Raw genomic sequence first — 23,557 nt, forward strand, 5'->3', positions numbered from 1 at the left:
GTTTTACATATGTGTGATTGGTGGCTTGGAGGAAAGACTCCTGCCCAGGGACTGGTCGGGGAGGAATGTGACTCTGCATCTGAGATCCACTTACCTGGGTCACCATCGGCTTGAGCTGGGATGACGCATGGGGTTAGACCACCTCCACAACAACGTTCCCCAGATCTGTGTTTTTTCAGGCACGTTCACGCTCTAGACCTCGTATGATTATGAAAAAGAGAAGGTAGGAACCATTTCCCCATTTTCCAGATGAGGGGGAGGAGCTCGCCTGAGGACATGCAGCTCTTTGGTGACAAGAGGTGCCCATCTGACCCTGGTGGGACATCTCTCCCTCAGCCAGGTGGCTGCCACTTAACCTTCCCCGCCCCTTGCACGGGAATCATAGGAATAGCCAGGGGTGGGATGTCACATTAGCCTGTGTCCCTTGCTCCGTGGGCTCTCTTTGGACATATTTTCCCCACCTCCTTGGGCCAGACTGTGGTCTATCAATGTCTGGGTCCCCAGGGCCCAACTTCCATGCCCTAGAGCTGGCTTAGGAGCATCTGCTGGTCACATGAACAAATCCAGGAGTACATGAAATAGCTGCCACTTGGTGGCTCTGATTTGCTGTTTGGACCAGTAGTTCTCAAAGTGTGGATCGGCATCACCTGGGACTTGTTAGATATGCAAACCCTGGATCTCACCCCCAACATGATTCAGAAACTCTGGAATGTGGCCCAGCAAGCTGGGGGGGATGGGGGGATTCAACAGCACCTGCTCTTTGGAGTTAGGCTCTGCCCCTAACTTGCTGTGTGGCCTCATGCAAGTCACTCAACCTCTCTGGTTTGTTTCCTCATCTGCAAAATGGTGCTCATCCATAATGAGGAGGTTTGGATGACCCTTTGCAGAGGAAGGTGCTCAGGACCGGACCTGACATGTAGCTGATAAATGTTAAGTCCAAGGCTGGTTGGAAACAGGGGGCTGAGCAACTGCCTGGCTCCTCTACCTCTGTGCTTGGCAGTGGCTCCACCTGGTGCAGGATGACTTTGTGCCTCAACAGGAAGCCTGCCAGATTCGGTCTGGCCTGGGTCTGTCCCCCCCGGGGCAGTGGAGCGCTGTTACCCCAGCCACAGTGGCCCACAGGTCCCCTGGGTGCTGTGGCCTGGGCCCGGCGGATCTGTTCCCCCCACAGAGGTCCAGCCCGGAAGTCGATGCCTGGCCTTCTCAGGGAAAACAGCGTCCAGAGAGGGGCACACGCCTCCTGCGGGTGTCGGGGGAAGGGATGCAGAGGGCAAGGCACCGGCCCAGCAAGGTGTCCCGCTTCTGGACACGCCCAGGGTCATCCCCACTTCATGGAGAGTAGGCTCAGAGGTCCAGGTACTTGCTAGGGGTTCTGGTCACATGGTGGGGGGTCCTCCCCGGTCAGTCCGCAGTCCATCCTGACCTCTTGCCAGGCAGGGGTGCTTCCCACCAGAAGTGAGGGCAACAGCCTGAGGACCCCAAGGTACTGTGCCCCCAAGAGCCTTGGAGCTGGGTTGGGGGACCTGTTTGTCCTAATTTCCTGAGAGTCCTAGGGTGGCCTCCAGAATCCACCAGGCACCCCCTCCTCTCCGGTGTCAGAATGACTCGGTCCCTCCCTGAGCTTCTGGGGATCCCCCAAGGCAAACTTGGGTCCTTCTTCATTTCTGTCCCGGCAGCACCTAGCCTTGCATACAGTAGGTGCTCAAGAAATGCCTGGTGAATGAACACGACCCAGGCACAGAGCCAGCTGATTCCCTGCCAGGAGGGGCTCCTCGGGGTCAGGCCTCACTCAGTCCCCCAACCACTCACTTCTGACCATGGGCAAGTCACCCCTGCCCCTTACTTGGCCCCAGTTGGCCCATAAACAAGTAGGGGGTTGGTCAAGTGGCCCACAGGGGTCCTTCCCAACCTCCTCCATCCCTAGTCTGAAGGTAGGCAGGCCCCTCCAAGTCTGCCCCCGCACCCAGTGCCCGAGGTCACCCAGCAAACACCAGGCCAGACACGTGCTTAGGGGGTGAGGGTCCTGCAGCGAAGCCCAGGACAGAGGCCTGCTCCGTCCTCCGTCTGGGAACTCAGCCAACCTGTGCTTTAGCTCAAGCGGCTACAGAGCCAGGTCCCTGCCAGGGTCACTCAGCCAGAGCTTGCCGGCCCTCTGGGCATTCCCTGGGGGCTGGGACGGGGCAGGCAGCAGAGGGCCGCAGGGGCCCGTGAAGGTGGCGCGCGCGGGGCAGTGATCCCGGAGGAGAAGAGGCGGCTTGGACCCAGGCCGTGGCTTGGAGAGAAGGACAGCGGGACAAAGAGAGCTTGGTGGCCCAGCAAGGAGGGTGTGGGAGGGGCAGTCAAGGGTGCCAGAAGGTTCTGGTTGGGGACCGGGAGGAGGGGGTGTCGCTCATCGCCATGGTAACCGTTACCACCTCCTGGGTCTCCTGGGGCCTCGCACGCCTGCCTCTAACCCTCTGACTGGAAGGCAGGGGGCCACTCTTGCCGGGGAAACTGAGGGGCGAGTTGGGATCCCCTGAGGGTCAGGACGGGAGGGGACAGGTGGGCAGGGAGGGCCGAGATGACAGGCTTGAGAGCAGGGCCTCACGGAGCAGAGGGGGTTTCATCCTGACTTTTGAGGGTTCCTCCGGCTCGCCACCCCCCACCCCTGCTCTTTATCCACCAGTGGGGGGAGCGGGGAGGGGCCTGCCCTCGAGAAGCCCGCAGTTCTGTCGTGGGGCCTCAGGCCAGTTGCAGAACTTGAGGTTCCAGACCTTCCGTGTCCTCTTCTGCAAAGCGAGGTGACTCCAGCCTCCCCTGTGGCCGTCATGATGTGAACCCTCCGTGTGCCCAGGACTCCGGCCGCGGGGACCAGGAGCCTGTTCCGCCCCCTTCCTTCCGCCCTGTCCTCCCTCGGGTCTCTGCGGCGGCCGGGGCCGGCGAGGCAGAAGCTGGTGTCTGTCCCGGGCGGCGGGCGGCTCTGGTGGACTCCGACTCCTCACCGGGGGGGCAGGGGCCCCATGGCCCAGCGGATGACAAGGACTGGCCTCTGCCTCCCCGAGCCGGGCAGAGCAGAGCCGCAGTGGGGCAGCCACCGGCCTCGCTCTGCCGACTCCCCGAGGGCCCGGTGCCCAGAAGGGGCGCGTTTCTGGGCGAGCCTTACCAGGGGTCGGTGTGTGCGCTGTGGCAGCCCTCACAGCTCTCTTTTCTCGCCTTCTTTCAAGTCAGGCCCCCCCAGGGAGGGGGGAGGGCCCTCTAGGGATTTTAGTGCCCTAGGCCGGCTGGGACTCGTAGGGTGAGTATGGCCCCAGGAGCCTTCGTGTCGGCTGCAGAGTGGAACGGGGAGACTCACCCCACCCGCGGGAGCCCGGGCGGGTACCGTGCGAACAGAGCCCGGGGCCCGCGCTCAAAGCAGCCCAGGTGACGGATGGAGGCGCCAGCCTGCTGTCTACACTGGGGAAGCCCAGGCCGCAGTGTGGCAGGTTCCGGGAAGAACCTTGAGGGGTTCAGGGGCCTCAAATCCCCCAACCTGTGGCTTTGCGGGGTCTTGTGGGCCGCGGTCTTGTGCCTGGGACCTGGGCCGGCTCCAGAGCCGGTACTGCTGGCGGAGACACGCTCACCCGCGGACAGGAGTGCGAGGCACACACGGCTCTGAGACGGTCACGCTCACGAGATCAACTGTTTATTGATTTTTTTCTTTGTTCTAAAATACTATACATTTAAAGAAACTCCTAACTGAAAAGACTTGACGAGTTTTGGTAAATCTGTAGCAAAGGAATGAGGATTTCTGCTGGTACGTTTTCGTGACGGACACACACACACACACACACACACACGCACACGCTTTCCAAGCAAGGCCTCAAGCTCCCTGGAAACATCGAGAAAATGCATAGCTTGTGATGGCGGCGGCCGTCCCACCATGTCTGAGTTACACAAAATAAAGGTTTTCCCTCCTTCCCTCCCTCCCCTGCCCTGTCGTGACGGTGCAGCTCCCGCCCCAGCGCGGCCGCTCAGAAGAGGCCCCCGCGCTCCGGGGGGTGGGGACCCAGCTTTCGTGTGCTCGCGAGGAATCGAGGACTACGGACCGTGCGGCTGCCGGAAAGACACGGGGGTTTACAGTGTTCTGCTACGGAAAGGACTAAGGCTAGTTTGCAGGTGGACCCACGGCCGGCCGGCGAGGACACACTTGCCCACAGCCATCTCCACCGAGCCCGGAGGAGGCCCGGCCCACCGGCCAGGCCTGCGCCCGGAGGTCACAGTCTTCAAGCAGTTTACAAATGAAACCCACTGTCAAAAGCCGTTACATCTCGTTAAACCAGTAGACGAACTCTTCAGATTCTCGGAACATCAAATAGTGTACACGGGTAGGCGCCGAGACGGGACAGTGAGGCGTCTTCGCCTACGGACGCGTGTGCTGGCAGCGTCAGTCTTACTTTCTAACCTTCCGAATCGCTGACAAAATTGTTAACTGGCAAGAGTAGAGTTTTAAACACACATGGAACGGAAACAGCTTTTAAATACGGTGACACTGGGAGAACATGACGACACGACATGACGACATGACGTGAGGTTACATCAGGACCTCGGGGAGGGTGCCCCCGGGGAGGAGGGCTTTCCCAGAGAGAAATCCAGCCCCCGGGGATCCGCCTTCCCCCCCTCCCACGGCGCTCTCTCCCTCTCCCTCCCTCGCGCGCTCTCTCTCTCTCTCTCTCCTCCAAGGCACAGCACTCCCCGCAGGACCGTGGGTACCAACCTGTGCCACTGTTTAAGCATGAATGAATGAAGGGCACGTATGCAAAAAAGCATCACCGTACACAGCCTTTAAATTAGGAACCCTGAAGTCTTCACTCTGCAGATGGCACGTGAGTTTGTTCATTTGAGTCGCGGGTGAGGCTTGTCCGCGGCGGGGCGAGCATCAGCGGAAGCCGGAAGCCGCCACAGACTCCAAGGAGAGGAGAAGGGACAAGGGCAAGGACGCACAGATCCACGATAAGCCAGCACGGCCTGCGCCGGGGGGGTGGGGGGGGGCCCGGGGCGCTTTCCGTCGCACCGTGTCCTCCTGCGCTCAGACTGCTCTGTCGGCACCGCGTGCGGGAAGGGTGCCGAGTCCCGGGGGAAACGACCGGCTCGTCTGCCTTCGAGAGACACCATGAAGCCAAGAGCAACGGAACCATCATCTTTTGCAGGACAAGGAGCAGATGCTCGCACAGCCGGCTGCTGCCAGAGGCGCCGCTGCCCGGGGCCGACGGCCAGTGGAGCTCCCGGGTCCACGGCCTCCCCGCTCCGCCAGCCGGCCGGCCGGCCCGTCACTGGATCGTCTCGACGTAATTGGCGGGGTACAGGCCAACCTGCCCGTTGTCCAAGCGTCCCTTGCACCAGCCCTGCTCATCCTCATCCTCGATCTTGGTCAGCTCGTCCCCTTCAAGACAAGAAGGAAGCAGTCCCGGTGAGCGGGTGGGTGACACGCCGACCACCCCGTTAGAGTCGCCCTCGTGGCTCAGCCCCCCTCCCCCGCCTCAGAGGATCTCTAACTTGGGGGGGGCGCAGACATTCTCTGGGGGGCAAGGTGGGACCCAGGGCCTGGCCGTTTCTCCGCTATGTTGCATCGTAAGCCATCCTTTCGGCCATGGGGGCCTCTGAGATGTTACGACCGCCACCTCTCAGTGACCCTAAAGCAAGCAGCTCCTAGAGACACTGCAGCATTAAGTGCCGCAGGCCCTGTGCTCCCTGACTGACCCAGGCCAGGTCAGGGGAATCCTTTCCGAGGGTCCATGCCACCCCCGGCCCCCGACCCTCTCCTGCTGTCCTCCCTCCCAGGCCCCGGGCCGCTCGATCTCGGATCTCCCTCCAGCACTTACCGCACTGCCTTATGCCTTCATTTAACCTGTGTCCAGAGCAGGCACCCATCACACGATCCCTAGCACCCAGCTCAGGGCGTCTGTCCTCAGCTCAACCCCCTCCCAACACTGTGAGATGGAAGCCACGGGCTGTGTGTGTTAGTGCGGCTTGATTCACGTCTGGCCCGCTCAGACATGAGGGAGGCCCTACTTCGAGCCAGGCCCTGGGAAGTGGAGGAGACACACTCGTGAGAGGGGACACACCAGGGGGACGAAGACCAAAGGCGTGGCCGGGGCCGTGGTGGCGCTCGGTCCAGGTCTGGCAGACAGATCCGTCCAGAGCCAGCGGACGGGCGAGGAGCCACCCTGCGGAGACGCCGTGGGAACCTGTGGCCCAGACGCCCCTGCCAGCAGGGAGCCGGTTGCAGACGGTCGGCCCTGGGAGACACTTCACCTTTTGTTCAGTTTGCAGCTTTGTATTTCTCATTGGCTTATTGGTGCATTTTTCAGGCTTAGTTGCAGTTTTTCCCCAGGCAATTATGCCATTTAGATGTCTCCCTGTCGCTATCACAGCAGCAGTGATGTTACTAAAATGCACGTGGGGCCGCCGCCCAGGGCTCAGGGGCTGGGAGACCCGGCAAGGTGCCCTGGCCCTGGGGCCTACTTTCCTCATCTGCAGACCAGGTGCGGGCAGGGTTAAGCATCAGACCAGGGAAGGGCCGGCTGGTGCCCGGCATGCGCCACGTGGGGGTGATTTTTCTTCCAGTCACTGCGGCTGAGATGGGCACCGGGGCCACCAATCTCTGGCACAAACCTGACCACAACAGCAGCAGCGACTGCGGGGCCAAGGTGAGCGTCGAGAGCGGTAACACTCCACCCTCTCCCGTCCTTCCTGCCCCCCTGCTGGGGGCCTCTGGCGGGGCTGACGCTTCTACAACTGGCTTTTCTCTCATCTGGCCCTCGCATGGTGCCAGGCTCACAGGCACAGGGCAGGAGCGGCTCTGTGACGCTCGCACCGGGTGCCAAGGGCCCCGGGGAAAGGCTCCGTGGGCACCAGCACTGCTACAGACAGAAGGAAGCGGTGGCGGCCAGGGGTGGACGTCACTTCACAAATGACGCAGAGGGGCGCCCAGGGGGCTCAGTCGGTTGGGAGTCTGACTTCAGCTCAGGTCATGATCTCACGGATTATGAGTTCAAGCCCCACGTCGGGCTGTGTGCTGACAGCTCAGAGCCTGGAGCTGCTTGGGATTCTGTGTCTCCCTCTCTCTCTGCCCCTCCCCCACTCATCCTCTGTCTCTCTCTACTTCAAAAATAAACACACACACACACACACACACACACACACATACACACAAAATAGCGCAGGAAACAGACATGGTGGAGAGGACTGTGAAACATGAATCTGTGACTTAAAACACAGGTTTCAGGCAGTCTGCTTTTAGCAATTCACTCAGAGCAGAAGGGGACGTTTATATCTAACAGTTGCTGGCAAATCCAATAGGTGGGACTCAGAAAGAATTAGAAATTAAAAATGAATAAATTGGGGCACCTGGGGGGGCTCAGTCAGTTAAGCATTCGACTTTGATTTCAGTTCAGATCATGATCTCACAGTTTGTGACTTCGAGGCCCATGTAGGCTCTGCACTGACAGCAAGGAGCCTGCTTGGGATTCTCTCCCTCTCTCTCTCTGCCCCTACCTCACTCTTTCTCTCTAAAAATAAGTAAATAAACTTAAAAGGAAAAAAGAAAAGAATCAACAGTTGAAGTAGAGGGCAACGACCACCAGATATCAAACTGGGCAAAGGCGTGTTGGGGGCTTCCGAACGCTCTACGAGCGGCCAGGGCACCTGGTAACCAACTCGGGGCTTGAGGGGCTGGAGCCGGCCCGCCGGGGACACGGACGCGGCCCTCCGCCCCACAGGCCGGGTGCGGGGGTCCTTCCCAGAGCACCTGCAGCCTGTGCTGCCTGAGCTCTGGCGCCGCCTCCCACGTACAGGGCTGGACGCTGGATCTGGGGTGGCTCTGAGGAGGGAACATGGCAGAAGGGAGGAGCCTGGCTCTCCGTGGGCCACTGTGGCGCCAGGCCACCCGAGCCTCCTCCGACAGGCTCTAAGGCAGGGCTTTCAAACTGAGGGTTGCAACCCATTTTGGGAAATTCCAACCAGGATTTAAAACATAAATAAAAGACGAAGGCTAGAAAGCCTGGGGCACCAAGCTCCCTTAATCTGGACCCAGACTGTTGTATAAAACGGCAGTTCCGGCTACTGGTAACAAAGGTGCGCAGGTGGTAGAACGTACGCGTTGTGGCTGCGGGAAGTAAGTGCAAAAGGCACTGCCCTCAAACGGGGCTCCAGGTCGCCCAGGGGCGCCCCGAGCGCTATTCTGGGGTCTGGGCGGGGGGGCTGGCCAAGGGTAGTCTCTGGACAAAGGCTTCCCCGGGGGGCCCCAGCGCCTGGCCTGCCCGGCCCTCAGTGCTGCAGGGGCGGCGGCGCCCGGGCCAAGGCACCAGGCACCTCCTGCCTTCTAAGGTCTGGCACCGAGCACGTGCTGCTTTTCAAATGGGGGGGGAGGACCCACAAGTGAAACTCGCAGGAGCTTCTGGACTTAGAAAATCAAACCAAAAATGACTCCCTAAACCCTCCCCAGGCAGGTGGGACGTGCCCACCCTGGGTGCTCGCCAGGGGCCCTGCCTACCGGCCTTGAAGCTCAGCTCGTCGTGCTCCTGTCCTTCGTAGTCGTAGAGCGCCCGGACCCGCACTTCCGTCCCCGAGGCGGCGTCCTCGTCAAATGGGTTTGAGTCCCCGTTGGCGTCCGTGGACGAGAACGGGTTGTTGGACTCGTCGTCTGACCAGTCAGTGGGGTAGCTCTGGGTCTTCTCGCAGCTGCTCACGCTGCAAGGAAGAAAGGGGACCCTGAGCACGGGGCTGGTGGAGGCGGGAGGCCCCGCCTGGAGCCTCACCCCTGCCAGGGGAGGGCCGCAGAGCCCTGGGGCTGGGTGGGGGGCTCCTCCGGCAGGAGCGGAGCCCCTCAGCAGACCTGTCTCCCTGTGGCGGTGGCCCCGGGGCCTCGACGAGTGTTAGTAGAGTACAGAGAAGCAGCAGCGCGGATTATTAAGGGGTGCCCCCCGCCCAGCGAAACCGAGGAGCCAGAGGCCGTCCACCCCAGGCAGCCGGGCACCTCCTGCGGGCCTCGGGCAGCGCTCTGAGTGCCGGGGGGGCGGGAGCCTGGATAGAGAGAGACCAGAGACAGAGGGCGAGCAAAGTGGAAACCGGAGGGAAATGTGTGTTCACCAACTTTTTAGCCTTAATGTCCTCCTTCTCACTGACGGTGCTCCCCGTGTCGTCCTCGTCATCGAAGGGGTTGTAGCTGGACAGTGACTGTGCTGACCGTGTGGGGTTGCTCGGGACATTAAGGTCACTACAGGGAGAGAGACGGCTTTCAGGGGACCCCAGCTCGGCGCCCTGCCCCGGGCCTGCCTGCACCCAGCTGCAGGATCACAAGGCCAGCGTCGCAAGGGACACATCGGCCACCCCCGCCCCGGACAGGAGGATATGCTGTCTGAGTGGGAAGATGGTCTTAGCAGAAACACTTAGTGATATTCTGGTGGCTGAACACACTCACAGCACCTAAGAGAGGACGCCACTGCCATCCCCCCTCCCTGCGTCTGGACGCTGTCTGTCCTGAGCAGGAGCCCTGGGGGCGGAACGGGCCGCTGCCAGAGCACAGGTCATATCCCGGCTTTCGGCTTCTCCCCACGGGCCCCCCAACCGGCCCCCGTTCCCGATGCTGTGAGCTGGTGGCCAGCCTGCGGGGCTCAGCCTGGGGAGCACACAGCCTGCGGGGCACAGAGCCCGGCTGCTGAGAGCAGGAGGGAGGCTCCTGACCATCTCCACACCCCCCAGCACAGCGCTCCCCGCCTTCGGACCACAAAGGGTCTGGTGGCCCTCTCCCCACTTCTTCTGGGGCTAGAGCTTCCAGAAGTGGCACCAAAGCCGGCTGAACAGCTCTTTCTAAGAAGAAAGAAGGACCCCTTTTTGCTCCATAGACACAACACTCATCTGCACAACTGTATCGGCCACCTACTGGGTGCCAGGCCCAGAGGGGACAGACTGGAGAGAGATCTGACTCAAAACTGGCCCAAGGGTCAGTGGCCAGGACGCAGTGACTGTGGGCACAAAGTGTGGAACAGGATGGCCAAGAAACAGGCCCCTCAGAGCGCTGGCCCCACCTGTGGAATTTAGCTGCAGGGCGGGGCCCGGGGGGCCAGCACCACCTCCTGCCGCCACGTCGGGGACTGGGCACGGATGGACAGCACTCACAGCGCTGGATGGATGGCCCAGATGGAGCTGGTAGGGTGGGGGCGGGGAGGGGGGGCTCAAATGCCACCAGTGACCCCGCGTGGCCAGTCACTGATTCGGTGGCCTGGCGAGGGGCACCGGACCCAAGCCTGAGCTGCATGCAGACGCCAGCAGGCCCTCCTCCCTCCCTGCACCTTCTCTGACTTTCTGAGGGGGCCTGGTATCAGGCAGCTGGATTTGTGCAGCAGCCCTCCCGGGCCTTCCTCTCCGACCCCTGGGGTGGTGTCTCTCTCTCCACACCCCTACGCCAGTCACACAGGTGCTGGCCTGATCCCTGGGACAGCGCTTACTGCTCCGGCCACTTCACCAAGGTCACCTGCCCAGACAGCGGCACAGCATCTGAGTGGTGACCCGTCCCGTCTGCCCAGGAAGCCCTGGTGGGAGCTTCAGCGCCTGGGGCTGCAGAGGGGCCTCCGGACCCTACACGCACCCTCCCAGGAGGCCGCAACCGTGGGCTCTAGCATCACTGTCGTGGGGTGGAAGCCTCTGGGCCTGGAGCCTGTGCAGCAGGAATGGCTTCCAGGGGCGAGGGAGCTCTGCGGAGGACAGTAGCACCTGCTTGCCGGGACGCTGAGACCCGGGGGCAGGCCTCGTCCAGCACGTGCTTTCCCAGGGGTTCCAATAACCTCATTGCCATTTCTTCTACCCAAACCTGGTTTCGGCAAACAACGAGGTAGGAAATAAAATAGCCCACACTCGAAAGGGGGGACGTGTGACAATACTGTGCTCTGCTGCCCCTCCCCCCCAAAGCGCGCCCCTGCACGCGGCCCAGGGAGACACTGACAATCCTGGCTAGGGTGCCCAGAGCCGCCCGGAGGGAGCCATGACACCTGCCCGTGTGCACCACTGGGGACACACAAGGACCAGCCCCCCCTCACTCAGGCCAGAAGCATGTTTATGGCAAAGGCTCCCTCCTCTGGGTGTCTCCGCAGCTCCGGCACCAGGTGAGCTGATGACCCTTGCCAGGGAGGCTCCTGGGCCAATACCCAGCAGAACTCAGACGCCCAGGACACATCTGGAAAGATGCGTGTGGGGCTCCCTGCAAGGCCTCACTGGGGAGCGTCTGGGCGTCTGGCCCACACAGAGGCCCCGGGGGACCTATTCCAGGGGACGGGGGCTGCCCCGGTGCCCACCTGCTGGGCTTGCTCTGCAGAGCCTGGTCGCCTGTCTGGTTGATGCCGGTCAGGGTGACACCATCAGTTGCCTTCTTCTTCTCTCTCCGGCTAAGAGTTCGGTTCAGGTCTGCGGACCACTCCTGGGCAGCAGGCACCGAGGGGGAGGGACAGGGAGGTTCATTTGTTTGAGGCCATGTCAGTCTAACACCCCAGCCGGCGGCCTGCCCTGCACGGTGACGTGTAGGTAGACTTGTGGCCTCGATTTTGCTTTGTTTGCCAGCTGACCGCAGGCTCCTGGCACCTTCCTACTCCCCCTCCTCACCACTAAAGGCGGGGACTTGGGGCTGTGGTGGCCTGGTCTTGGGGAGGAGAGTCTGGCCAGCCAGCACTCAGGTGTCCAGGGAGCCTCCCCGTCCGGCCCAGGTCCACACAGCACTAAGCCTCCAGCCACCTCAAGCCACCAGGGGTCGCCAGAGGCCTGGCCAGGTTTCCTTGAACCTTCCGAAGCGGATCTCCCAGCCAAGATCCTTCCCATTTATTCCCTAAAGTGCTTCAGGCTACCAGGGGAGAAGGAGAGCTGGTGAGGGACCCTGAGCAAGGCTGCAATGTGGGGGCCGCACCATGGGGTGCGGACATAAAGGGCTGGTGTGGCAGATAAGCAGGCTGACCTCGCAGGTCTCGGGGGGCTGTGGGGCTAACAGAGCAGTCAACTTCCCCGAAGGCTTGCTAGTCTCCCAGCACGTCAACAGTTTTCATCAACTGCACTGAGGAACACCGGAAGCGAGGAAGCAGGAAGGGGCTGGGACACAATCTTGCAGAAAGGCACGCATGCGCGGTGAACTACTTCTACCCCCCAAGCCCACCTGTTACCAGACAACCTCCACTGAATGAGCCCTTGGTGTGATGGGGTCCACAGCCTGGCCCACATATACCTGTGGGCCCTCCAGGTTAGCAGGCACCTGAGAAACATCAAGTCTAAGCTGCCAGCTTGTCAGATAAGGACACTGAGGCCCAGACAGAAAACATGACCTTGGACACACTGCGTTGGTGGCAGACCTGGGCCTGACTCCAGACCCTTGTCACCTATGTGTTGATTAATTTATCTTCTCAACTGACAGTAGCTGACTCAGAGAGACCCATCCTGACCGAGGGGCTCCCAAAGGCCTGTGTCATCCACACCAGGCCGGCTGGAGAAGGAGCACCGGCCAGTCAGGACAACGACCAGCACAGGCAGAGCTGCTGCCTCAATTCCTCCACCAGCATGTGCTGCCGGCACCAGGCCATGGACCCCAACATGCAGGTTTGAAATTCAATACGTTAGTCATAAAACAGAAACTTACTTCATCCTGCGGCATGGAAAACGAAAACAAATAATTTCATTAGAGACAGGCCAGCACGACCCTGTAAGAACCAGTGAGCCTGTGCCACATGTGGGCGCTGCTTCCCAGCCTCAGGATCCAGAGAGAAGGGCCACGGAGGGCTCTGGCCGGGACACCACCCCAGTGGGACGGCCTGTCAAGTCTTCCTTCCCGGACCATTCGGTTCCCTGGGTACCGGGGACGACCCTAAGGGACGGGCGGGGGTGACCGCCGAGCCACTTCCCCAGAGCAGCACACGCCCCCTGCAGGAAAGATGCCAGCTCTGGTCACAGGACACACCGCCAACTCCGTCCCTCCCCGTGCGCCGTCATGGGGGGGCGGGGAGGCTGTGTGCTCTCTCCTGGGTCCGAGTCCGCCCCGGCGCCTGGGGGGCCTGGGGCTCTGCTGTGCCTCCGTGGAAGGGGCAACAGTGTGCTCTCGGCTCCTGCTGGGAGCCGTCACGCAGACAGTGCAGGGGGAGAAGCTCCAGAAGATGGAGTTCACCCGTGTGAGGCCAGACACGGTGGCCAGCACGGACCAGGTCACGGCCCCCGGCTGCCCGAGGGGATGGGTGCTGTCATCCTTCCCGTTTTACACGTGGCGACAACTAACTTGCTCAGCGTCCCACAGCTGGTAAGTGGCGAGCCCAGATGTGAGAGCAGCCTGTGCCTGGGCAGCTCCCGGAGGCAGGGGAGGCCCCTTGGCCCTTGTGGAAGGCGCCCCCATCCCCCCGGAAGGCAGCAGCCACGGCCCTGCAAAGCCTTTCCTGGCCCCCGCTTATCACAAGGGGCGGAGAATCCCTTCCCTCAGAGAAGGACGGTGGCAGGACTTGTGGGGGGGCCCAGGTGGCCGGCGACGGAGTCCTGCATCTGGCAGAGACCCGAGATCCTCAGGGCCTCCAGCTCTGCATGTAAACATACTGGAAGGCTCGCACCCATGAAATTGGGGTAAGAGCAAAGTTAATTCTGAACCCAAACTGGCTGAATTTCTTGTCTGACACAAGGCAAAGCGTCTCGTATGAAGGGTAAGAAGAGCCTCACCAAGCGCCCACCCTGTCCTGGACCCAGGCCCCGATGCACGTGGCTGCTCCCTTCCAGCCATCCTGGTGGGGGGGCGGGGGGTGACTGGGGGCCTGCATGTCCCGTGGATCCTGGGACTCACCCCTGAGAAGGGAATGCCAGTGGTCACCAAGTGACCGTCTAAGTTCTTAATGAGAAAGAATATAATCGCAGGTTTACTGGGATTCAGCAGGCTCTTCGGTAGTGCCCTGGGGACTCTGAGCATGGAGCCGGTTTCTAGAGTGGCCGTGCTTAAAGGCTGCCCCACAAACAGGAAAGGCCAGCACGGAGCCGAGTGAGAGAGTCAGCACACGTCGCAGCCTCACGGGCCCAGGCCCCTGCCGGACCAGCGGGGTCCTGGGCACAGCCTCCTCTTACCTCAAACTGCGGCCAGTTCATGGACATGCCCGGCCCGTGGTTGGCCCTGAACCACCTCAGGTCCTCCACTGCGTCGGCGGCTTTGATGCTCTGTTCCAGGTCGCGGTAAACGTTCTTGTAGCTAAATCAGAAAGAGGAGACAGGATCGTCTTAAAAGTAGGGACGGCTACTATTTATCCCAGCCCAGAGCCAGGCCACAGCAGGCACATGGCCTCCAGCCACACTAGGGCCCAGCAGGACGCTCACCCGGCCTCAGTGTGCACGTGACACAGACGCCAGTCATGGTGTCCAAGCCACAGCTTTGGCTTCCCACAAACTGGCTTTTTTGTTGTTATTGTTGATTTTTTATTTTGAGAGTGGGGAGGGGCAGAGAGAGAGGGGCACGGAGGATCAGCGTCCGGCTCTGCAATGACAGCACAGAGCCCGTCGCAGGGCTCGAACTCACGAACCGTGAGATCATGACCCAGGCCAAAGTCGGAGGCTCAACGGAGCCACCCAGCTGCCCCTCCCACAAAGCGGCTTTAAACCAAGCCAGGTGGCAGCAAGGAAGCAGGGGTCTGGGTCAGGTAACGCAGGAGGCGCTGGCACCTGGGCCCCAGGGGCGCCCACCTCTGTGGCTCGATTTAATCAGGTCCAGAACTGAGTGGCTGGAAGGTTTACACTCAGATGCAAAGTAAGTGACGACTGCCTGGGGCTGCGGGGGCCGTGCAGCCCATCTGCCATGGGGTGGGGGACGCCTTGTGCTCGGCGGCTCACGGCAGCCCCCCCTTCCGAGGAGGCTGACCATGAAGGGCAGGAGCACGGGCTGCTGCGGGTCCTGGTATTTTCACTCCGAATCTGAAAGGCCAGCGAGCCATTTACCCCTCCGAGTCCCAGTTTCCTCCAGGGTCACGTGGGCACAATGCCACGTGGTATGGGTTGACCTGTGTCCTCTGAACAAGATCTGTTGAGGCTCTGACCCCCGGTATCTCAGAACACGATTTTATTTGGAAATAGGGTCTTTACAGAGGTAATTAGGTTAAAATGAGATTGTGAGGGTGGCCCACATCTATGGACACCTTTTTATAAGAAAGGGGAGATGCGGATGCACAGATACACACAGAGGGAAGGGGAGGTGAAGGCACGGAGGGAAGACAGCTGTGCAACAGGGGACGTGTCTACGGGCCGAGGATGGCAGCAGACACACGGGCAGCTGAGAGCACCCTACCCTAGAGCCTCAGGGGGAGCACGGCCCTGCCGACACCGTCACTGCGGACTTCCCACCTCCCAAGTTTCTGCTGTCGTAAGCCATGGGGTTTGGGGGTTCTGTTAGGCAGCCCTAGGGCACCACGCTGCCATCTACTCCCCAGGGAGGCTTCGAGGATCGGGAGGCGAGGCCCCACCCCAGCCAGCGGCGCAGCCCCGGGCAAGTCAACTCACAGGCTCTACAGACTGTCCCAAGGGTTAATTAATGCCGCAGGGCAGCTCTGCAGCCACCCTGTGTCACATGGGAGACAAAGACGATGTAACTTCTTGCGAACTACAAGCCTTGACTCATGAGTCCTTTCTGAGCACTGTGCTCCATGGATGGCTGCAGTCCACGTCCACGGTTAGCCCCGACCTCTGCCCCAATGAAGGGGTCACGGAACCAAGGACAGGGCGAGAGCGGAAGAGACATCGCAGCGTCCGTGTCATGATCCAGAGCAGAGTCTCTGAGGACCTGTGCCACCAACAGCCACGGAGAAGTCAAGGGCTGAGCAGGCGGCCAGCTGCTCGGGACGGAGGGGCCTCCAGAAGGGCTTCACAGCAGGGCGGTCCTGGGGGTGGGGCACACGGCCTGGGAAGCACAGAGCAATGCTCCTGGCTTGATTTCAGATACGCGCCCGTGGTCGGTCCAAGCGGCAGCCCTCCCTTCCTACCCGGGCCCAGGGTGTGTGCACGGAGCTGGCAGCGCAGGGCCCGAGGCCACCAGGCTCAGGCTAGCCATCAGCTGTCAGCTGCCACAGCTGGGGGGGCAGGGGACACATACCGCACAGGCCAACCGCGCAGCCGCAGACGGCGCGGCATAAGGGCCCGCCACGGGCCGGACCACTCGGCGGGGAGGAGGTTTTCAGACGGACACCCCACGTCCAGTCTGGAGAGCAGTTACTGAGCTGCACTCTAAGGCAACTTCCCACTGAACGCGCGGTGACGAGCTCCTTCTCTAAACGGAAACTCACCTGGCCACGTTCGACAGGTCTAGGTGCTTCTGAACCTCCAGCAGGACTTCCCGGAAGAAGCGCAGGCGCTTTTCTTCGAACTGCTGGCACTGCTCAAACACCTGCTCCATGTTCTCCATGTACTGGGGGGTGCCCTGGCCGAGCTCCTTCAGCGACTTCTCATACTTCTCTTTGGTCTACAAGAAAAGCCGGCAGCAGGGACGAAGGTTCATTTCCGCTCGCCCCGGCTCCTCTGGCGTGGAGAAAGCCAGCCGGGCTCCGCACCACCCTGTCTGTCTATCACCTGCCCTTGTCCCTTTCCGCCACTTCTGGAATCATCAGCATCTAGATTTATCAGGTGACAATATTCAGGCGGACACTTTGAGGGACTTCACAGGGAGCAAGCAGGGTGAGGAGCTGTGACCCAGCGTCCAAGGATCTACTTCCTCAGCGCCCCGCAGGTCCCAGCCCAAGGGACTCCGGCTCGACCTCTGTTCCCGAAGGGCGCATCCACTCAACCTGGGCGGGGAAAATACTGGGAAAGGCACCCTTCCCACCCCACACAGCCAGGCCCCCCAGGCTCATTGCCCAGGCCTCTACAGATTCCAAAGCACAAAGAGCACAAACTCGGAAGTCTCGAAGAGTCTACTTTCAAATTCAAGTTCAAGTCCAAGCCCCTCTACTTCTGAACTGCAAACCACACTCCTGGCAGCTGCTGGGCCTCTCGGCTAGAACCAGGCCCAGACAAGGAGATGCCGGGGAAGGGGTGCTCACTCTGGAGCCCAGGGTGCGAGGTCTTGAGCCCCACGGCCATGCTGACTCCAGCTCACATCATTTACCCGTGTCCTCTCTCTCAGGAAGGGCTGTGCCAGATCACCCTCGAGCCTCAGCTCTTGCCCACAACAGCAGTGACTCAGCAGTTACATCAGAGGCAAGATCACAGGGTTGAGTGCCCAACAGACCTGGGGGCGGGTGCTGGCACCCCGTTTTCTGACAGCTCCACTTTCCTTTGTAGAACACGAGGTACAGGCACACCTGGTCTTGCTGCGCTCCACAGGTATTGTGTTTTCTCACAAACTGGAGGTTTGGGGCAACCCCACGTGGACCAAGCCTGTCGGTACCATTTCCCCAGCAGCACTGCCTGCTTCGTGTCTCTGGTCACGTTTTGGTGACTCTCGTAATACCTCAAGCTTTCCCATTATTGTTATCATTATTATTATTATGACATTTGTCATGGTGATCTGTGATTAGTGGTATGACACTCCACAAAACCTCAGTTGATAGTTAGAATTTTTTAGCAATAAAATATTTTTTAGTTAAGGCTTGCACGTTGTTTTTAAATGTAATGCTATTGCACACTTTGTACATTTCACTGCAGTATAAACAGATCTTTTACACGCCCTGGGAAACCAAAAAAGTCATTTGACTTGCTTTACTGTAATACTTTACTGCGGTGGTCCAGAACCAAAAGCCTGTACTTCTACTTCCACATTCTGATATTTAAACCAGGTAGCACATAATGGGCACCAAGTTCCACAAAGCAAGAATTCAAACAAGTCCTTGGCGCCTTGTCCTCCGGCCCACTACACCCCGACATGGCTGTTCCTTCAGAGACTGGCCTCAGGAAGGGATTTCACCAGGAAGGAAAGTCCGTGGGACCATGGTAGTCCCCGGGGGCAGGGCGAGGGACGCCAGGGCTGGGCCACCCGTACCATAAGCCTTTCCGCTATGGAGACACTGACAAACGAGGGTGACCACGGACGGGTGGGCTGGCCACCCAGGAACTTCGCTTTTCTGTCCCTGATGACAGCTGGCCTTCCACGGGAGGGCTGAGCCTCCCTGAGCCGTTACGGCCGCCTCGCCTTTAGGATCAAGGCCACGCCTCGGGACCCCGGCCCCCACCACCTCTGGAACAGCTTCTCTGCCCCCACTCGAGACCCCAGGTCTATTCACTGTCTACCCTGCTTCCCTCCCAGACACGCAGTGACTTAGGCCCCGGAGAACTCCCCTTTAAGCTCCAGAGACCTCTCGTCTCAAATACTTCCCCAGTAGGCCCCACCACTCTCCCACCCGTTTCTGTTGTCCCTTCTCCGGCTTCTGAGCCTCCGGAGCGGGCCTGTGCCCTCTGTGACCCCAGGCAAAGTCATCCCTTCCAGGGTGTGGGCATTGCCAACAGGAACAGAAAGCCACCAACTGCTCTAATGACTCATCATCATCATCATCATCATCATCATCATCATCGACTGCCCTGCGCCTGTATGGGTGAGGCCCTGTGTGGGGTCACCAGCTCGGAGGCCTCTAGACATGCAGCTGTGGTTTAAGCACCCAGCGCCCGGAGGGACCAGCAGAGGGACACAGAGCAACCACTTCTCGGGACACTTCAACACACAGTAGCCACCCTGGAGGCCCCGGGGCGCCCGGTGGGAACAAGGTGCTCCCCACGCACCGGGCATCTGCTCACAACAAGTCCTGCCCCAGCCAAGGCCAGAGAGAGCACACGATCTCCACTACCGGGCAATCTCTAGCACGGGACACTTGGAAAGTTCCTAGTAAACATCCATGGAGTAAAGTGAGAAGCGCCCTTCGCTCTCCTGCGGACAGCGACGTTTAGCACTGAGCGTGAGAAGCCCTTTTCCGGATGCTGTGCAGTGCGCTCACTGCTTGACAGGTAAGAAACACAGAAGGGCGTGTATAGCCAGTCAGCGCTGGTTTTCAGAAACTGCTTCCTGAAGGGGAGGTGGGAGTGGGGGTTCCCTCGTCTCCAGGCTGGTTCTCGGCCTACAAGGACCATGGAGCTTCAAGGTCACTGACCAGACCTGCAATGTGGCCCAGTCATCCTGACAGGTACCTGACATCTGACCTCGGACCCTGGGTCTGTTCTGCCGAAGCAGCAATTTAGTGGACTCTGTTCCGGGGGCTGTAAATAAAACAGGGAAGGCACGTGTCTAGGTCTCTCTCACACCCGCACCAGGTGCGGAGGTGCCACATTTCTCCTCCGGGCACTGTCCTGGGCACCTGGCAGAGGCGGCCCTCACTGTCCCTGGGCCTTATGTTCCAGGAGCCCAGGTGCCCCCCGCCCCCCGTTCAGCACATGGCCCCAGGCTCCTCACCTGATCCCACGGTGGGGGCAGCGGCTGCTCTAAAACCCACATTCCCGGCCTTGCCCCAAGTCCAGACCCAGGAGCGGCGAGCGGGGCTCACTCCCCCCCAGGAGACTCCTGGGCTCACGCTGAGTGACAGACTCTTCTGTAGATGACGTTCCCCACAGCCACCCCCCTTGCTACACTGATGACGGAGCAGCAAGAAGTGAGCAGTGAGGGTATGGGCCAGCCCCCCACTCACACCACCGGGTGGCATGAGGCTGAGCCTCTGACGTCAGTTTCCTCAGCCACACAAAGAGACGCCACCGCGTAAGTCCAGGCTCAGGGGCACTCACCCAGGCTGGACAAAGCGGGGGGTGTTCACGATGCGGCTCAGGGACCCCTTACCCTCGGCCTCACGTCCTGTCCCGGGACGCAGCCCCTCTCGACTTCGCAGGGTCTCTGTCCCCAGATGCAGGCTGGCGCCTCCTCGCTCAGCCATGGCACGGGGCAGGTCCCAACAGGGCTCGGGGGCCTCGCTCGCGTCAGTTCTCACCTGGGAACTTTCAAATGACATAAACCTGTCCCACGTTCGCAATGTGTGCCTCAGGCCCCTCCGGGCAGAATCACCCCGGCATCTACGGAGGCCCTCCCGTCTGCTCTCTGATCCATGGCGGTGGGAAGCTGACCCCGCCACACCAAGGGGGCGGGAGGGCGTTCAGGACGCTGCCCTGCCTGTGCACCCGCGCTGCTCCGGGACCTTCACGGCCGGAGCCCACTCCCCGGACCCTCCCCATGGCCACAGTGCACTGGGCCTTCCGGACACTCCCATCCTGCCACGGGACTCCCAGCCCTCACTACCAGAACAGTCCTTCTAAGCTATGGTCCTCCTGTGTTCTGGGTTCTGGAACCTTCTTTCAGCAGCTCCCTGTTAGCAGTGTCAGGAACTCCTCACCACCTGCCTCGCAAGACCCCTGGCCATGTGGTCACCGTAACCCCCAGTGCCAGCTCGGACATCAGCTCCCTCCACGTCCTCACCCATTCCCCTGCCTGCCCAGCACCCGGGTCCGCCCCGGTCCTGAGTGGGGCACAGGGGCCTGCGGGCAGGGGCTTCCTGAGGGACTCCCTCGAGGGCAGCACTAGGTTTGGCTGGCGGGACATCTCCCCACCCATCCGGCCCAGCGGCGACAAAGGCTGCGGGCCAGGCGGGTGGCCAGCTGGGCACGCACGTTCACCGGGGGAAAGCCGTGCTCGATTTACCTTAAGAACGTCTTGCTTGCATTTTTCTACTTTGTCTTGCAACTTCTTAAGCTGCTCGGGATTGAGGGACGGGTCTGCTTTGCTGTTGGTTTCTCGTGACGTGGCCAGCTTCTCCTCTTTGCACGCCGCGTGGTAGGCTTTCTTCGCCGCCTCCACCTGCGGGGAGAGGGAGCGCCGACTAGAGGCTGCACAGGCTCTGCTGCACGGCCCAGGCGAGAGCAGGGAGCGGGCGCAGAGCTGTGCGGGCCCTACAACCGCGACCGCCCACCCAACAGACGCTGGCGCGGTGCCTGCCGGGGGCCGGGCGCCCTCCTAGGCACCGGGGGTGCGGCACCAAAGGCCCTGGGCTGTCATGGAGCGCTCCGTCCAGCCAGGGAGGCGACTGCAAGAGACAGCTGAAGAACACAGTCAGAGGGTGAAGAGTGCCGAGGAGAGGAGAACGGGGAAGGGAGCTGGGGCTCTGAGCCGAGCTACGTGCAAGCGGCAGGGGTGAGCCAGCCGAGATGCCACGGAGCAGGAACGGGAAGCAGGTATGACTGCCTGGGGGCAGAGCGAGCCGGGCAGCTGCAACGGCGAACACGGAGCGCCAGGGCAGATGTGAGGGGTTGGCGGTGGAGGCAGCGTTACGTAGGCCGTGGCTTTCTCCCGTACGTCTACACACACACGCAGGCACACACGTGCAGACGTGCGCACGGCTTTTTTTTTTAAGTTTTTAAAAACTTTAAAAAAAATTTAATGTTTAATTTTGAGAGAGAGAGAGAGAGAGAGATACAGAGCAGCGAGCAAGTAGGGGAGGGAGTGCAGAGAGAAAGAGAGAGGGAGACACAGAATCTGAAACAGGCTCCAGGCTGTCCGCACAGAGCCCGACGCGGGGACTCGAACCCACAAACCGTGAGATCGTGACCTGAGCTGGAGTCGGACGATTAACCGACTGAGCCACCCAGGCGCCCTAAGATGGATCTGTACTTAACACATGTTTCTCTAATTGAGCCAAAGTCACAGAGTTCATTCTAGACAGGAAAGCTGAGTTTGTAACCCTGGCCTCATGAGGGGGATAATCATTACAAATGGGGCCACGGACAAGAAGGAAGAGAAGGAGAGGGCAAAAGCTCAGACAGCAGGAAAAAGGGAGAGCCTGTCGTTACAACCCGAAGACAGAGGGCTGTTCTGGGTGATTCTGGGGAGGAGTGTGGCTCCTGAGAAAAGCCAGGGGCGGGCACGGAAGGAAGCAGTGTGGCCACCCAAGGCTGGTGAGCTGCGGGGCGGTGAGGGCAGGGGTGCATGTCTGAGAGCCTCCAGCGAGCCGAGGCTGGGCAAGGCTCAGTGGCTTTGGTTGCTACTTCTGGAAAAACTAGTATCAGTAGCATTTGCAAATTTCAGAGAAACACACATACAAGAGAGAGAGACTAGCCCAAAGAGACTCTGGCGTCTGGAACCGAGGTAAATGCGAGCCACCACGGGCCTCTGAGGGCTGGTCCATCTCTATCGCTGCTGGCACCTTGTGCCCAAAGCAGTCAGAGGGGGAGTGGCCGGGAAGCGGGGGCACCGGGCCAGGGATGCACCTCTTTCAGCTTCTTGGCCCAGGGCTTCTGTGCCTTCCGAAAGCCGTCCTCGGCCTCTTTGGTCTCCTTGAAGCCCCCCATCATCTGCTTGTGAAAGGCTTCCTTCTGCCAGTTCTTGATCTTCTCGAAGTCCTCGTTCATCAGCGAGGCCTTCACCTCCAGGTGCAGCTCGCTCACTCTCTCTGCCTCGGCCATGACCGCTGTCCAGGCCTTCTCCACCGTCCCGTACTGGGGCCCTGGCACAGAAGAGAGGCTGCTGGTTACTGGCCCCGCGGCTCCCGGGCAGGCCCTGCCTGGGGGTGTCTGTTAACCTGTCTCAGCCGTGAGGCTGGGATCCTAGCAGCCAGGCTGCTGGGCCCAGAGGTTCCTTTTGGTTCTTTTAGATCTTTTTCTTTCAGTGGCTGTTCCTTTTTCAGCCTGGGATGAAGAAAGAATAAGGAAGCGAAGCTGGATATACTCAGCCATTCTTTGTTAGGGAAATCAGGGGATTGCCCATATTTCCTTTTTTTAGTCACTAAGCTCTTTAAAAGCTTGAATTTCTGCATCTTGGAAGTTTTCTTCCTAATAAATATTTCTTAAATGTTTATTTATTTAATTTGAAGGGGGGAGGGACAGAGAGAGAAAATCCTAAGCAGGCTCCGCACTGTCAGCACAGAGGCTGATGTGGGGCTCGAGCTCACGAACCACATCATGACCTGAGCCGAAATCAAGAGTCAGACACTTAGCCGACTGAGCCACGAAGGCGCCCTAGCATCTGGAAAGTTTTAATATGCTTAAGGCTGCTGGAGAAAGAGGTGCCTCTGAAGCGAGCCAACCTCTCTCCTTCCCTGCGGCCTCTCCCCTTCCCTGCAGCAGACTCCTCAGCACCTCTCTCATTCGCTCCCAGGAGGAGCCTGGCTCTGAGCAGGAACCTGAGAGCTGCCTGTCAAACAGAGGACTGTGTCCTCAGCAGAATGGAAGCCCTCTCTCGGGGAGGGGAAGGAGAGCTGGAGGCAGGAAGCTGCTCTGGCCAGATGGAAATCTCTAGACAGTGGTCCCCTCACACACTGTGCTCAGGAAGGAAGCTCCTAATCGGCCTGTCACTCTGCGGAGGGTGTGGGGTGGCACGGCCTCAGGTGAGGAAGAGGCTGTGACAGAATGTTAAGGGGGACGATGACTGCTTGAGCTGCGTACCGACACAGAGCGGCACCGGAGGGGTGCATAACCGTGGGGGGGTGAGCCCTCCGAACCTCCACTCCCATGCCTAACAGAACGAGCTCTCGCTGTCCCGCCTCGGTCTGCCACACGGCAGCGACATCCACGCAGGGAGGGGGCAATGGTGCTCTGGGACCCTCACGTGTTGGATGACCACAAGGGACGGTGCTGACAGCTGGACCCCAAGAGGCGGAAATAAACA

At 60.4% G+C, this 23,557-nt stretch overlaps 1 protein-coding gene across 4 annotated transcripts in view; it reads right to left on the reverse strand.

The window, feature by feature from the left end:
• Positions 1–3,634: 3,634 nt before the first annotated feature.
• The window catches only part of PACSIN2 (protein kinase C and casein kinase substrate in neurons 2), a 136,776-nt gene continuing 116,853 nt past the window's right edge, over positions 3,635–23,557 (reverse strand). For 3 of the 4 annotated variants that reach the window (XM_039235066.1, XM_039235074.1, XM_039235052.1), the window contains 9 exons: positions 22,162–22,397; positions 20,600–20,755; positions 16,281–16,456; positions 14,083–14,203; positions 12,629–12,634; positions 11,307–11,428; positions 9,110–9,232; positions 8,510–8,706; positions 3,635–5,398 (listed from right to left, as the gene is read on the reverse strand). In XM_039235066.1, the coding sequence (XP_039090997.1) occupies positions 5,286–5,398; positions 8,510–8,706; positions 9,110–9,232; positions 11,307–11,428; positions 12,629–12,634; positions 14,083–14,203; positions 16,281–16,456; positions 20,600–20,755; positions 22,162–22,397 (1,250 nt within the window). In that variant the 3' untranslated portion in view covers positions 3,635–5,285. The remainder of the gene's footprint in view (positions 5,399–8,509; positions 8,707–9,109; positions 9,233–11,306; positions 11,429–12,628; positions 12,635–14,082; positions 14,204–16,280; positions 16,457–20,599; positions 20,756–22,161; positions 22,398–23,557) is intronic. The other variant, XM_039235059.1, reaches the window with a different exon arrangement.

This window comes from Hyaena hyaena, unplaced genomic scaffold (genome assembly GCF_003009895.1).
Source record: "Hyaena hyaena isolate Hyena2069 unplaced genomic scaffold, ASM300989v1 scaffold_4, whole genome shotgun sequence".
In the NCBI taxonomy this organism is placed as follows: Eukaryota; Metazoa; Chordata; class Mammalia; order Carnivora; family Hyaenidae; genus Hyaena; species Hyaena hyaena.